The 15,467-nt window shown below is 42.8% G+C and overlaps 1 protein-coding gene across 2 annotated transcripts in view; it reads left to right on the top strand.

The window, feature by feature from the left end:
• cubn (cubilin) overlaps nt 1-15,467 on the top strand; it is a 180,556-nt gene that overhangs the window by 83,576 nt on the left and 81,513 nt on the right. Inside the window, exons 61-64 of one of the 2 annotated variants that reach the window (XM_023326226.1) lie at nt 1,469-1,631; nt 1,896-2,104; nt 4,236-4,380; nt 4,488-4,669. In XM_023326226.1, coding sequence (XP_023181994.1) covers nt 1,469-1,631; nt 1,896-2,104; nt 4,236-4,380; nt 4,488-4,669 — 699 coding nt within the window. The remainder of the gene's footprint in view (nt 1-1,468; nt 1,632-1,895; nt 2,105-4,235; nt 4,381-4,487; nt 4,670-15,467) is intronic. The other variant, XM_023326227.1, reaches the window with a different exon arrangement.

The raw sequence follows: 15,467 nt of genomic DNA, 5'->3' as shown, positions 1-15,467 counted from the left end.
CCAAGTGCCCGGATCAAATGCTTTTTCAATGAAATTGTTAGCATCACTCTGATGATACACAACTAAAACTCAAAAATCATAAAAAATTCAAAGTTTAGCATAAAATTCTGAAAATATCCTCACATTGCCATGTCCATATGTGGAATAATATATGTCCATAATAAAGAAATGAACCTTAACTTTGGCAATGTTAGTAATAGTGACATATATTCAGAAATTTGCTAAATTTCTGAATATTTAGCAATCCTGGGAAATCTATTTTCCCAGAGCTTAGTGCCATTTTATTGCACAATCCAGCAACTGTGTTTCTTTAGTTACAAAAATGCTGTATATATCAAATATGACTTAAAAGAAATTTGACTTTGTAACTTAACACCTTAAAATTAGGCCTCTGTCTCTTTGAGAAACTCCTACTCTTTCTGACTCTCCACCTTCGGGAAGTCATCACAACATGGCTCCTCATAAATAACGTTTGTATCACTGTTGCACTGAGAAGTAGCTCACATAATGAGCTCAGCAGATGTGCGGTTTCAGCAGGTGTTTGCTAATTGCTGCTGGCTGGTCTAAAGGAGCTGAGAGAGGGAGTGGTGGGAGAGGGTTGCTCTGTAATGCAGAAGCTCAGAAGCTGCACCCCAAGGACAAGCTGAACCTTGAAGGCAGTGCTGGGTTCCCCCAATCATTTGCACAGCTGAATGGTTGCAACAGGAGATTAAAGGATTATATCATAATAACATCCATGAAGTAATCATGGAAACATTCTGTGTATGTTTTTGATGAGGGAATAACATTATAAATAAATCTAAAAAAAATCATAAAACTTTTTTTTTAATACAAAAAACTGCCCTTATTCACCAATGACCATTATGTCAAAAAACTGCCCGATTGTCTGTCGGCACACTCCAGAGATTTTTTCAAAATAAAATGAAAACTTCCCATCTTGCTTAGCATATTTAATTATTGCTTTATTAAACCCAAAGGAGAACTCAAATTGGAATGATATTTATTGTGTTTTATAGGCAAAATGGGTCTGAACAGTATGCCAATTTTCAAGATGTTTGGTCAGAGTCAGAGCTGCTACTACTACCATTAGTTACAAACTACATGCTTTCATCTAGAACTGTAAATTTGGGTCAACGTTTTTAGGCTTCATGCAAGGAACATATCTTGAATGTCAAATCAATGAGTGAGTTTTCACTAATGTTTTCCAAATGTTAAGTTGCCTACATTTTTGTGCAGAAACCAAGCCCACTTTGACCAAACACTATCATATTGATAACATTATCTTGAAGACACCCATCAGTTTAATGAAAGTCCATGCATTTCGGCAGTATTAATTTTACCTACTTATTCCACCCCCTAGTTTTGAATCTATTGCAACCTAACAGAATGCCAATAAATCTCATTTTGATGTATTAGAATATGGTCTTGTGTTCTGATAATGTTCTAAATGTGTTTTTATCTCCACCAGATATACGATGGAGATAATATGAACTTTCCTCTAGTTGGGACATACTGTGGAAGCTCCATTCCTGCCTACTTCTTGTCAAGTGGAAACTTCTTGACGATTCACTTTGTCTCTGACAGCTCCGTCCAGAAGCAAGGATTCAATGCGACCTACAGAGCAGTACCATGTAAGAACATCTCTTGTCTCTTCTTCCACTGTTACACTCTGACTTCTTAAAATAAATCTTCTTAAAATAAATTCCCCATTTTTATTTCCAGCAGCATTATCTTGAATTAAAAAAAAAACATTAGTGTTTAATTTGGGTTCTTTGGTTTGGTGGAGAAGAAAACCCATTTAATGATCATTCCAGTAAAATATATTTTCTTCTTGTCAATGTATTCGGTTGATGTGTGCAACTCTACAACTCCCCTCTGTGTCTGCCTCTCTTCAGTGCTGTGTGGCGGGACTCTGAATGCTACGACTGCAAAGCAGACTTTGACCTCACCATCCTTCCCCAACGCTTATCCTCCTTACACCTACTGTCGGTGGATCATTGACTCTCCACCACTAGAAACCATTAAAGTGTCAATCCAGACATTTGTCCTGGACCCAAGCCAAAGTTGCTCAACTAATTACCTGGAGATTAATGATTGGCCTTTGGTTAGTATAAACTAGAGCAAGATCAAAATTTGCTGGACTATATAAATAAAATAAAATTGGTTTCTTTACAGACATATAAAAGTATAGCTATACTACAGATAGAATTCCCAATGTTTATAAAGCTGAATTATCAAGTTGATAAAAAAATCTATTTTTAAAGTTCTCAGTTTAACTTTGAGCCTCACAGAAATGACTGTGTGGAGACAAATATGGCTCCCCGATTCTGAAACAGTACACATAGGGATGGATGCAGCTGTGGATCATATAAAACTCAAAACTATTCACACCTCAGGTAGAGTTAGATTTGAAGTTATTTAATTCAACTATCAAAAGATAGTAAAATAATGTGAAAGCAGAATTAGTTTCTCTTTAAATATTATAAATAAAAATGGCATGTTAAAAATTATTTATCCCCTCAATAATCCATAGACAATCTTCAATGGCATTATAGCAATCAGACTTTTCTGAATATTGAGCTTTATGGTTGCTATATTAGTTTGTGAACTTATTTTTGGTGATGAGCTCTGAGTCTTTGAAGTCGGAAGGCCTCCTTTCTATCACCCTAATCTTAGGTTCATCCACCGATTCTCTTCCAGATTCTCGTCACTCTGACTCTAATGTTAATATATCAGTTTTAGTCAAATAAAAAAAATAGCTTTACATGGTTATAGCAAACTAAGAATTTGTGTTGGGATGTGTTTTTAAGAATTCAATGAATTAAGTATTACTCCATATTTCCATAACAACAAGCAGATACAGAGTAACTTAAATAGTAGCCTCTGTTTTAATGGCAATCTGAAGGTTGAGGTGAGATAAAAGTGGGCTATCCACAGACCAGCTAGTCCTCTCACACCTTCTCATGAAGGTATATTGTAGTTACTTCCCATCCAATGTAACATTACTTATTTTGGAAATGCCCTGAAATAGTTCACTTGACTGTTGGACAGTTGAAGGAAAATCACTGGGATACATTTATATGTATCCAGATGTCAAAACATGAGTATCTGAAAAGTGCCTCTAATTTATTTTGTTACTGAAACATAATAATGTTTACAACTGTGTTGATAGAAATTAGTGAGTAACTGAATTTACTGCTGCTCAATAGAAATAATATATAGTCTCCAGTTTAAGGGGCATGGCTGTTTTTCTGGCTGTGTGAGGAAGTACGGGTACCTCAAGAAAATTATGAGGACTTGCAAATACCACGCAAAATAACACAACATTTTTTTAGCAAAACCTCCTAAGTTTGTGTTCTGAGTACAGCATTCCACAAGAGCTCAGGTTCACAGATGGCTCCATGACAAAGGCTAACAAGACAGAAACTCACAGATTTGTTGGGAAATGGAATGGAAAAAATATATATTTCTGACTAGATAAGCGAACTCACACCTGCTGAAAGTTATGGTGGTTCACAAGCCTTTGTTAAACAATCCCTCCCTTCCTAGATGCTCTGCAGGTTTGGGGAGAAACTTTTAGAGCTGTTTTCTCAGTAAATAACTGTCTGAGTGCTAACATTCAAATGGCCATTAGGCCTGTCACAATAATAAATAAATCAATTAATCACATGATATACTGATACAAACTCAATCATTTGAATTGACATGATTTATCCTTTATCTCTTTTTTGATAATAAATGTGTTCAGTTTGGCGCTTTGGTCTCAACTAGCCCTCTTGTTGAAGGAGAACTTTGTTCACAAAGACGTCAAAATTCATTTTATTTGTTGTTTTGTTATTTTGGACATTTAAAATGGCTTCCAGTTCCAGTGTTAAATGTTCATTAGAATTTAAAGTTTATTGATCCTTTTTTGATCTTTATTGTTTATCGCAATAACTTCTGGAACAATTTCTGGAACAATCCAGCAAAATTTGTCATCGTGAGAGGCCTAATAACCATATCTTTTTTGTTTCTTTTTTATTTCAATTTGTTTGATATCATTGAAAAGTTGAGAATTCACATTTTCAGAATCTATAAGTAACTCAAAATTCACATATTTCTCACAGATTTATTAAAGACTGCATCTCTTAAAGTTGTGCTGTTTGAATTGTACTACCAGTCTTTGCACTAACAGCTTAAACTGCACTTGTTAGTTATTGCACTTTCCAGCTGAACCAAGTTCTTTGTGTTTCCAGGGAGACTATGGACAATCACATAAGTTCTGTGCTTCAGATGACCATCCTCCAGACTTTTACAGTAACAGCAGGACAGTCCTTGTGTACTTCAAATCTGATGCCTTCCTTACAGGAAATGGCCTCAGTTTCAGCTATGAAATTGCCAGTGGGTTTCAGAACAAAATGTCCTTTAATGGTTTATCTTGAACAGTTACTTTTTTAATATAACTTGGTTTCTGATTTGTGCTCTAAGATGTTTGTGTTGGTTTTCAGCCTGTAGTCGACTATATGAACAGGAATATGGCTACCTAAAGAGCCCAGGATGGCCTGAAATCTACCCCCACAACATGGATTGTGTCATAATTCTGAAAGCACCACAAAACAGCTCTATCTCTTTCTTCTTTAACAACTTTGATGTGGAGAGCCAAAGCAGCTGTAACTTTGACTACCTAGAGGTAAACATATTCCATTCTTAGTTTGCACCTATGATTTTCTTCAAATTGCATTTGTGTTTGTATTTGAGTATAAATGGATGTGGTTAGACTCCAACTTGTTTCTATTGTTTCAATATAGAATAAACCTTTCCAAGAAGGCTAAGCAGTGTCATCACTTCAGTTCACCATTTATTTTAATTATAGGATGACTGGACAGAAAACTCTATTAATGTCATAGTGCACATCAAACAGGAAGTCTGCCATTTTGGATTGAAGTTCTGATTTTCAAGCCACTTTTGCCGTTCACAGCCTTTGCATTTGATTGAACTCGTCCTAGGTATTGAGATCGATCAGGTTCAAACTTGGTCAGTTTGTTCATAAGGCATGGCTGAAAAAAGTTATCAAAAAAATTATTTTTTGTGCATGCTTAAATGAAACACGAAACTGTTATATCTCCTAAACAAAAACTCAGAGGCATTAATATTCAGTGATTGATCATCAGGTGCCCTACAATACCAAATGCTCAAATGATGACATCACTTAAGTCACTCCACCTGAGAACAGGAAGTGTCATGTTTTACTGTGAATGGTCTCTATCTGACCCCTTTTACCTAATCAACATGAAACTGTGTCCAGAAACAGAAGACATGTTGTAATGTGGTTTCCAACTCTGATCGGTTTCAGTGGAGCAGGCCTGCATGGCGAAGTGAGCTGTGATGTTGTTGCTATGCGTTTGAGTCTAAATTCCAGGGAGTTGGCCCGAGCTGCACCAAACTCACTGGGATTGATCCGTATTCTCTACAGCGTTCCCTAGAATATTTTAAATGATCAGCCCCAACACATGCTTTAACCCAGAATTATGAAACTTGGTACACATGTGTGTCTTGTCAGGATGTACAAAAACGTCTCTTGGAGCCATGGTTCAAACCCCAGAGGAAGTTGGCCATTTTGGATCAAAGTTGCTGTTTTCTCTTTTTTATAGACCTCGTATCTGATTGAACCCGTCCTACAGCTTTTGACATACAGACTTAAGAATCACTCAGCACAGTCTTGAGGCATTGAAGGTCAAAAGACATCAAATGATTTTTTGTACATCAAAGCATGTGGGCGTGGCTTAGTGTCAAAATCTGACTATTCGCAATTAATTATCAAGGTGCAATAACTTCCATATACAAGGTCACAGCTGAATGACACTTTCTATGTCTCACTACAGGCCAGCCCTCATCACATTTACATGGTCAAGAGGGCACAACCTTAGCCCTCCAACAGGAAGTCACCTGTTTTAATCTGCTGGATGTCTTACTTTTGCTCTTTGATTAATATAGTTTTAAACCTGTGCCAAGTTGCATAAAATGAAATGATGTTGAATTCTGTCAACGCTGGATGCTGGCTGAACCATGTGGGCGTGGCTGAAAGGCGAATTTCAATCCCTCGCTGTATGCATATGGTTATCTCTAAATTATACATGCATCATCCGATTTGCACCAAACCTTTGTGAACCTGCATTAAATTGTAATTTGACCCCACTGCGCCCCATAAGCTATGCCATCAGCTAAATCTCCCCACTACATGTGCCGATGTGCACCAGATTTTTGGTACATCATCAGGGAGCACTGCTGAACACATCAGTGTGTATCGCCTAGAGCAGTAATTCCCAAAGATTTTCTTCTGGGCCCCCCAGTGGTTCCCAAAGATTTTCTGGGGCCCCTATTTGTTTCAATAAAATCCCCCCCAAAAAAGAAAAAGAATCAACTGGGCACACACATTGTTCAATCAGACATAAACATATAAACATATTTTGTTTTCAAACTCCACTGAAGTTTATTTCACACTTCAGGTTGCAACAAAACACACTACAAACCATCTTTACAGTGAAGCACTTTTGTGTAACTGTTTTTTGTTGTTTTTTTCATTCATCCATATTGCTTCCCGCACCCCCCTTGCAATGGCACTGCGCCCCCCCTAGGGGGTGCGCCCCACACTTTGGGAACCACTGGCCTAGAGGATAGGTGCGGGAACTGTGCGAGAGCATCAATGATGGTGAGCGAGTGGCTTTGCTTTAACCCCGCAGTCGCCACGAGGCTGGAGCGGCACTGGGCTGCGAGGGCCGTTCGAGGCTGCTTGCATCTTTAGTTATAATTATTAGGCCCGAGCAGCAAAGCGCTGCGAAGGCCTATTGTATCTGTACTGTTTATTAGGCCCGAGCAGCAAAGCGCTGCGAAGGCCTATTGTTTCTGTACTGTTTCTTATTAGGCCCGAGCAGCAAAGCGCTGCGAAGGCCTATTGTATCTGTGCTGTTTATTATTATTATTATTAGGCCCGAGCAGCAAAGCGCTGCGAAGGCCTATTGTATCTGTACTGTTTATTATTAGGCCCGAGCAGCAAAGCGCTGCGAAGGCCTATTGTATCTGTACTGTTTATTATTAGGCCCGAGCAGCAAAGCGCTGCGAAGGCCTATTGTATCTGTACTGTTTTATTATTAGGCCCGAGCAGCAAAGCGCTGCGAAGGCCTATTGTATCTGTACTGTTTATTATTAGGCCCGAGCAGCAAAGCGCTGCGAAGGCCTATTGTTTCTGTACTGTTTCTTATTATTATTACGATTCTGCCCCCCTAAAGAGGAGCCTTTTTGGGGGCTTTATCATATTCAAAAACTCACCAAACTTGGCGGTGGCGACTAGAAAATTTAAAAATTTTGAATTTTAAGGTTGTCGCAAAAATCGCAAAAAAAATTGCTGAACGGCAGCAACTAGCAATTTTCTGTTGACACAATGGTATGAACGTACTTCATCGTAGAGACATGAAATTTGGTACACATGTAGAGCTCACCAAAAGACTCAGAACTTACATTTAATGTTATAAGCCAACTATCACAGGAAGTCGGCCATTTTGTATTGAACGTCCATTTTTTACCTCGATTTTGACGTTTACAGCCTTCGTATTTGATCGAACTCCTCCTAGGGATTTCGATTGATCGACTTCAAACTTGGTCAGTCTGATCATAAGGCATGTTTGATTTAAAGTTATCAAATTGGTGAGTTTTGGAGCATGTTGAAGGGGGGTTAGCAGGGGTCAAAGTTCACCTACTCGCCATGAAACACGAAACTCTTATATTTCCTATACAAAAGCACATAGAGGGACCAAACTTTCAGTGATTGATCGACATCAGGTGGCTTACAATACCATATGGTCAAATGATGACATCACTTAGGCCACGCCCCCTGAGAACAGGAAGTGTCATGTTTTACTGTGAACGGTCGCTCTCTTAGCCCTTTGACCTAATCAACATGAAACTGTGTCCAGACACAGAAGACATGTTGGTGTGTTGAGGATTCCAACCCCGACCGGCTTTGAGATAGCAGCTGGGCGTGGCGGCGTGGCGAAGTGACCTGTAACGCCGATGCCATACGTTTGCTTCTAGATTCCACATGTTTCGACCGAGCTGCATCAAACTTGGCCTGAGTGATCCTGGAGGCTTGCCCGTCAATCCTAAGTCATCACATTATGACGTCATCTAAGCCCCGCCCCCTGGGAACCGGAAGTGCCGTTTTTTTCCTTGGAAAGCTCTGTTTATGGCTCTCTTGACCTAATCAAGTTGATTCTGTGTTGGATGACAGATAGGAAGTTGATCTCGCTTGCTTTAAAGTGCCAAGAGTTTTCAATGGCGGCAACGCCGTTCGTATACGTTTGCCTCTACATTCCACATATTTTGACCGAGCTGCATCAAACTTGGCCTGAGTGATCCTGGAGGCTTGCCCGTCAATCCTACGTCATCACATTATGACGTCATCTAAGCCCCGCCCCCTCGGAACCGGAAGTGCCGTTTTTTTCCTTGGAAAGCTCTGTTTATGGCTCTCTTGACCTAATCAAGTTGATTCTGTGTTGGATGACAGATAGGAAGTTGGTCTCGCTTGCTTTAAAGTCCCAAGTGTTTTCAATGGCGGCAACGCCGTTCGTATACGTTTGCCTCTACATTCCACATATTTTGACCGAGCTGCATCAAACTTTGCCTGAGTAATCCTGGTGGTATGCCCGTCGATCCTACGTCATCACATTATGACGTCATCTAAGCCCCGCCCCCTCACAACAGGAAGTGCCATTTTTTTCCTCTGAAAGCTCTGTTTATGGCTCTCTTGACATAATCAAGATGATTCGGATGATAAACTCTGTCAATGCTCGCTGCTGGCTGAACCGTGCGGGCGTGGCCAAACGGCGAATATCAGTCCCTCGCCATATGCATACGTTTGGCTCTAAATCACACATGGATCATCCGATTGGCGACAAACTGGATATGTATGACCTTTGTTCACCTCTAAAGAGCCCAACGGGTTTGAAATGTAATTTGGCTCCACTGCGCCCCCTAAGTTAATACATCGGCTGTGTCTCCTCGATGCATCGACCGATCTGCACCAGATTTTTTGACAGTCGTCAGGGAGCGCCGCCGAACGCATTCACGTGTGTTGCCTGGTGGACGGGCGTGGAAAATGCGCGACAGCTTCTGCGGTGGCTAGCGGGCGGCGGTGCTGGAAACTGCGGCGGAGCTTCTGCGGTGGGGAGTTGGCTGCGGCTCTGGAAATCATGCGAGAGCTTCTGCGGTGGCTGGAACCCCCGCGGTGGCCAATAGGCCGGAGCGGCGCTTGCTGCGAGGGCCGCCCGAGGCTGCTTGCAGCTTTAATTATTATTATTATTACGATTCTTCCCACCTCTTCGTGTGCCTTTTTGGGGGCTTTATCATATTCAAAAACTCACCAAACTTGGCGGTCGCAACTAGAAAATTTAAAAATTTTGAATTTTAAGGTTGTCGCAAAAATCGCAAAAAAAATTGCTGAACGGCAGCAACTAGCAATTTTCTGTTGACACAATGGTATGAACGTACTTCATCGTAGAGACATGAAATTTGGTACACTTGTAGAGCTCACCAAAAGACTCAGAACTTACATTTAATGTTATAAGCCAACTATCACAGAAAGTCGGCCATTTTGTATTGAACGTCCATTTTTTACCTCGATTTTGACGTTTACAGCCTTCGTATTTGATCGAACTCCTCCTAGGGATTTCGATTGATCGACTTCAAACTTGGTCAGTCTGATCATAAGGCATGTTTGATTTAAAGTTATCAAATTGGTGAGTTTTGGAGCATGTTGAAGGGGGGTTAGCAGGGGTCAAAGTTCACCTACTCGCCATGAAACACGAAACTCTTATATTTCCTATACAAAAGCACATAGAGGGACCAAACTTTCAGTGATTGATCGGCATCGGGTGCCCTACAATACCATATGGTCAAATGATGACATCACTTAGGCCACGCCCCCTGAGAACAGGAAGTGTCATGTTTTACTGTGAACGGTCGCTCTCTTAGCCCTTTGACCTAATCAACATGAAACTGTGTCCAGACACAGAAGACATGTTGGTGTGTTGAGGATTCCAACCCCGACCGGCTTTGAGATAGCAGCTGGGCGTGGCGGCGTGGCGAAGTGACCTGTAACGCCGATGCCATACGTTTGCTTCTAGATTCCACATGTTTCGACCGAGCTGCATCAAACTTGGCCTGAGTGATCCTGGAGGCTTGCCCGTCAATCCTAAGTCATCACATTATGACGTCATCTAAGCCCCGCCCCCTGGGAACCGGAAGTGCCGTTTTTTTCCTTGGAAAGCTCTGTTTATGGCTCTCTTGACCTAATCAAGTTGATTCTGTGTTGGATGACAGATAGGAAGTTGATCTCGCTTGCTTTAAAGTGCCAAGAGTTTTCAATGGCGGCAACGCCGTTCGTATACGTTTGCCTCTACATTCCACATATTTTGACCGAGCTGCATCAAACTTGGCCTGAGTGATCCTGGAGGCTTGCCCGTCAATCCTAAGTCATCACATTATGACGTCATCTAAGCCCCGCCCCCTCGGAACCGGAAGTGCCGTTTTTTTCCTTGGAAAGCTCTGTTTATGGCTCTCTTGACCTAATCAAGGTGATTCTGTGTTGGATGACAGATAGGAAGTTGGTCTCGCTTGCTTTAAAGTGCCAAGTGTTTTCAATGGCGGCAACGCCGTTCGTATACGTTTGCCTCTACATTCCACATATTTTGACCGAGCTGCATCAAACTTGGCCTGAGTGATCCTGGTGGTATGCCCGTCGATCCTACGTCATCACATTATGACGTCATCTAAGCCCCGCCCCCTCACAACAGGAAGTGCCATTTTTTTCCTTGGAAAGCTCTGTTTATGGCTCTCTTGACCTAATCACGATGATTCGGATGATAAACTCTGTCAATGCTCGCTGCTGGCTGAACCGTGTGGGCGTGGCCAAACGGCGAATATCAGTCCCTCGCCATATGCATACGTTTGGCTCTAATTCACGCATGGATCATCCGATTGGCGCCAAACTGGATATGTATGACCTTTGTTCACCTCTAAAGAGCCCAACGGGTTTGAGATGTAATTTGACTCCACTGCGCCCCCTAAGTTAATACATCGGCCGTATCTCCTCGACGCATCGACCGATCTGCGCCAGATTTTTCGACAGCCGTCGGGGAGCGCCGCCGAACGCACTAACACCTGTCGCCCGGTGGACGGGCGTGGAAAATGCGCGACAGCTTCTGCGGCGGCTGGCGGGCGGCGGTGCTGGAAACTGCGGCGGAGCTTCTGCGGTGGGGAGCGGGCTGCGGCTCTGGAAAACGTGCGAGAGTTTCTGCGGTGGCTGGAACCCCCGCGGTGGCCAATAGGCCGGAGCGGCGCTTGCTGCGAGGGCCGCCCGAGGCTGCTTGCAGCTTTAATTCTTCTTACGATTCTGCCCCCCTCTTCGTGCGCCTTTTTGGGGGCTTTATCATATTCAAAAACTCACCAAACTTGGCGGAAGCGACTAGGCGGTTTAAAAATTTTGAATTTTAAGGTCGCCGCAAAAATCGCAAAAAAAATTGCTCAACGGCGGCAACTAGCAATTTTCAACAGACCCATTGCTATTCACTTACTTCATCGTAGAGACTTGAAATTCGGTACAGTTGTAGAGCTCACTAAGACGCTCAGAATTTACAAGTAATGTCATAGTGCAAGTATCACAGGAAGTCGGCCATTTTGTATTGAAGGTCCATTTTTTACCTCGAGTTTGACGTTTACAGCCTTCGTATTTGATCGAACTCCTCCTAGGGATTTCGATTGATCGGCTTCAAACTCGGTCAGTCTGATCATAAGGCATGTCTGATTTAAAGTTATCAAATTGGTGAGTTTTGGAGCATGTTGAAGGGGGGTTAGCAGGGGTCAAAGTTCACCTACACGCCATGAAACAAAAACCTCTTATATTTCCTATACAAAAACACATAGAGGGACCAAACTTTCAGTGATTGATCGTCATCGGGTGTCCTAAAATACCCTACAGTGAAATTTTTTTTTTATGTAGGCCACGCCCCCTGAGAGCAGGAAGTGTAATGTTTTACTGTGAACGGTCGCTATCTTAGCCCTTTGACCTAATCAACATGAAACTGTGTCCAGAGACAGAAGACATGTTGGTGTGTTCTGGATTCCAACCCCGACCGGCTGCGATGAAGCAGGTGGGCGTGGCGGCGTTGCGAACGCCATCGAATTTCGTTTGGCTCTGAATTCCACAGTTTCGGGGTGAGCTGCTCCAAACTCACTAGGATGGATTCTTATCCATCCCCAAACAGGAATCCATAGCGAAATTTGGTGGGCGTGGCCTAATTTTTCTATAGCGACCCCTAGAGTATTTTAAATGAACAGCCCCAAGCCATGCTTAAACCTAGAATTACGAAACTTGGTACACATGTGTATCTTGTCGGGACGTACAAAAAAGTCTCTTAGAGCCATGCTCTAAACCCAACAGGAAGTCGGCCATTTTAGATTGAAGTTCATTTGACCTCGATTTTGACGTTTACAGCCTTTGCATTTGATCGAACTCCTCCTAGGGTTTTCGATTGATCGGCTTCAAACTCGGTCAGTCTGATCATAAGGCATGTCTGATTTAAAGTTATCAAATTGGTGACTGTATGAGCTTGCTGAAGGGGGGTTACCAGGGGTCAAAGTTCACCTACTCGCCATGAAACACGAAACTCTTATATTTCCTATACAAAAACACATAGAGGGACCAAACTTTCAGTAATTGATCATGATTAGGTGTCCTAAAATACCCTGTGGTGAAATGATGACATCGCTTAGGCCACGCCCCCTGAGAACAGGAAGTGTCATGTTTTCCTATGAACGGTTGCTATCTTACCCCTTTGACCTAATCAACATGAAACTGTGTCCAGAGACAGAAGACATGTTGGTGTGTTGTGGATTCAAGCCCTGACCGGCTGCGATGAAGCAGCTGGCTGTGGCGGCGTGGCGAAGTGACCTGTAACGCCGATGCCATACGTTTGCTTCTAGATTCCATATATTTCGACCGAGCTGCACCAAACTTTGCCTGACTCATCCTGGTGTGATACCTGACAATGCTATGTCATCATATTATGACGTCATCTAAGCCCCGCCCCCTCAGAATGAATTAGAGAGATCTTCTGTGTAATTACATAATAAACAGTCCATGTTCGTTGTTTGTAGGGCAATGCTGCCCTCTGCTGCCCACTGAAATAGTTTCATTATTTCAGTAATTCGACACCAGAGGGCAGCATTGCCCTACGGAATGAAAGTTCAATGTTGTAATGGAGGAAAAAATTAAATAATTAGTAATTCTAACACAAAAACTCACAGAGACACCAAACGTTCAGTGATTGATCATAATCGAGTGTCCAATAATATCCAATGGTTAAATGATGACATCACTTAGGCCCCGCCCCCTCGGAACAGGAAGTGCTATTTTTTTACTTGGAAAGCTCTGTTTATGGCTCTCTTGACCTAATCAAGATGATTCGGATGATAAACTCTGTCAATGCTCGCTGCTGGCTGAACCGTGTGGGCGTGGCCAAATGGCGAATATCAGTCCCTCGCCATATACATACGTTTGGCTCTTATTCAGGCATAGATCATCCGATTGGCGCCAAACTGGATATGTATGACCTTTGTTCACCTCTAAAGAGCCCGACGGGTTTGAAATGTAATTTGGCTCCACTGCGCCCCCTAAGTTAATACATGGGCTGTATCTCCTCGACGCATCGACCGATCTGCACCAGATTTTTTGACAGTCGTCGGGGAGCGCTGCTGAACGCATTCACGCGTGTCGCCTGGTGGATGGGTGTGGAAAATGCGCGACAGCTTCTGCGGTGGCTAGCGGGCGGCGGTGCTGGAAACTGCGGCGGAGCTTCTGCGGTGGGGAGTTGGCTGCGGCTCTGGAAATCGTGCGAGAGCTTCTGCGGTGGCTGGAACCCCCGCGGTGGCCAATAGGCCGGAGCGGCGCTTGCTGCGAGGGCCGCCCGAGGCTGCTTGCAGCTTTAATTATTCTTCCACCCATTTCGTGGGCCCATTTGGGGGCTTTATCATATTCAAAAACTCACCAAACTTGGCGGAAGCGACTAGGCGGTTTAAAAATTTTGAATTTTAAGGTCGCCGCAAAAATCGCAAAAAAAATTGCTCAACGGCAGCAACTAGCAATTTTCAACAGACCCATTGCTATTCACTTACTTCATCGTAGAGACTTGAAATTCGGTACAGTTGTAGAGCTCACTAAGACGCTCAGAATTTACAAGTAATGTCATAGTGCAACTATCACAGAAAGTCGGCCATTTTGTATTGAACGTCCATTTTTTACCTCGATTTTGACGTTTACAGCCTTCGTATTTGATCGAACTCCTCCTAGGGATTTCGATTGATCGGCTTCAAACTCGGTCAGTCTGATCATAAGGCATGTCTGATTTAAAGTTATCAAATTGGTGAGTTTTGGAGCATGTTGAAGGGGGGTTACCAGGGGTCAAAGTTCACCTACACGCCATGAAACAAAAACCTCTTATATTTCCTATACAAAAACACATAGAGGGACCAAACTTTCAGTGATTGATCGACATCGGGTGTCCTAAAATACCCTGCAGTGAAATTTTTTTTTTACGTAGGCCACGCCCCCTGAGAGCAGGAAGTGTAATGTTTTACTGTGAACGGTCGCTATCTTAGCCCTTTGACCTAATCAACATGAAACTGTGTCCAGAGGCAGAAGACATGTTGGTGTGTTGTGGATTCCAACCCCGACTGGCTGCGATGAAGCAGGTGGGCGTGGCGGCGTTGCGAACGCCGTCGAATTTCGTTTGGCTCTGAATTCCACAGTTTCGGGGTGAGCTGCTCCAAACTCACTAGGATGGATCCTTATCCATCCCCGAACAGGAATCCATAGCGATATTTGGTGGGCGTGGCCTAATTTCTCTATAGCGACCCCTAGAGTATTTTAAATGAACAGCCCCAAGCCATGCTTAAACCTAGAATTACGAAACTTGGTACACATGTGTATCTTGTCAGGACGTACAAAAAAGTCTCTTAGAGCCATGGTCGAAACCCAACAGGAAGTCGGCCATTTTGTATTGAAGGTCCATTTTGGACCTCGAGTTTGACGTTTACAGCCTTTGCATTTGATCGAACTCCTCCTAGGGATTTCGATTGATCGGCTTCAAACTCGGTCAGTCTGATCATAAGGCATGTCTGATTTAAAGTTATCAAATTGGTGACTGTATGAGCTTGCTGAAGGGGGGTTACCAGGGGTCAAAGTTCACCTACTCGCCATGAAACACGAAACTCTTATATTTCCTATACAAAAACACATAGAGGGACCAAACTTTCTGGGATTGATCGTTATGGGGTTACCTAAAATACCCTGTGGTGAAATTATTTTTTTACGTAGGCCACGCCCCCTGAGAACAGGAAGTGTCATGTTTTACTGTGAACGGTCGTTATCTTAGCCC

The sequence above is a fragment of the Xiphophorus maculatus genome, chromosome 21, assembly GCF_002775205.1.
Source record: "Xiphophorus maculatus strain JP 163 A chromosome 21, X_maculatus-5.0-male, whole genome shotgun sequence".
Taxonomy (NCBI): Eukaryota; Metazoa; Chordata; class Actinopteri; order Cyprinodontiformes; family Poeciliidae; genus Xiphophorus; species Xiphophorus maculatus.
This window is presented reverse-complemented; position numbering and strand designations above follow the sequence as displayed.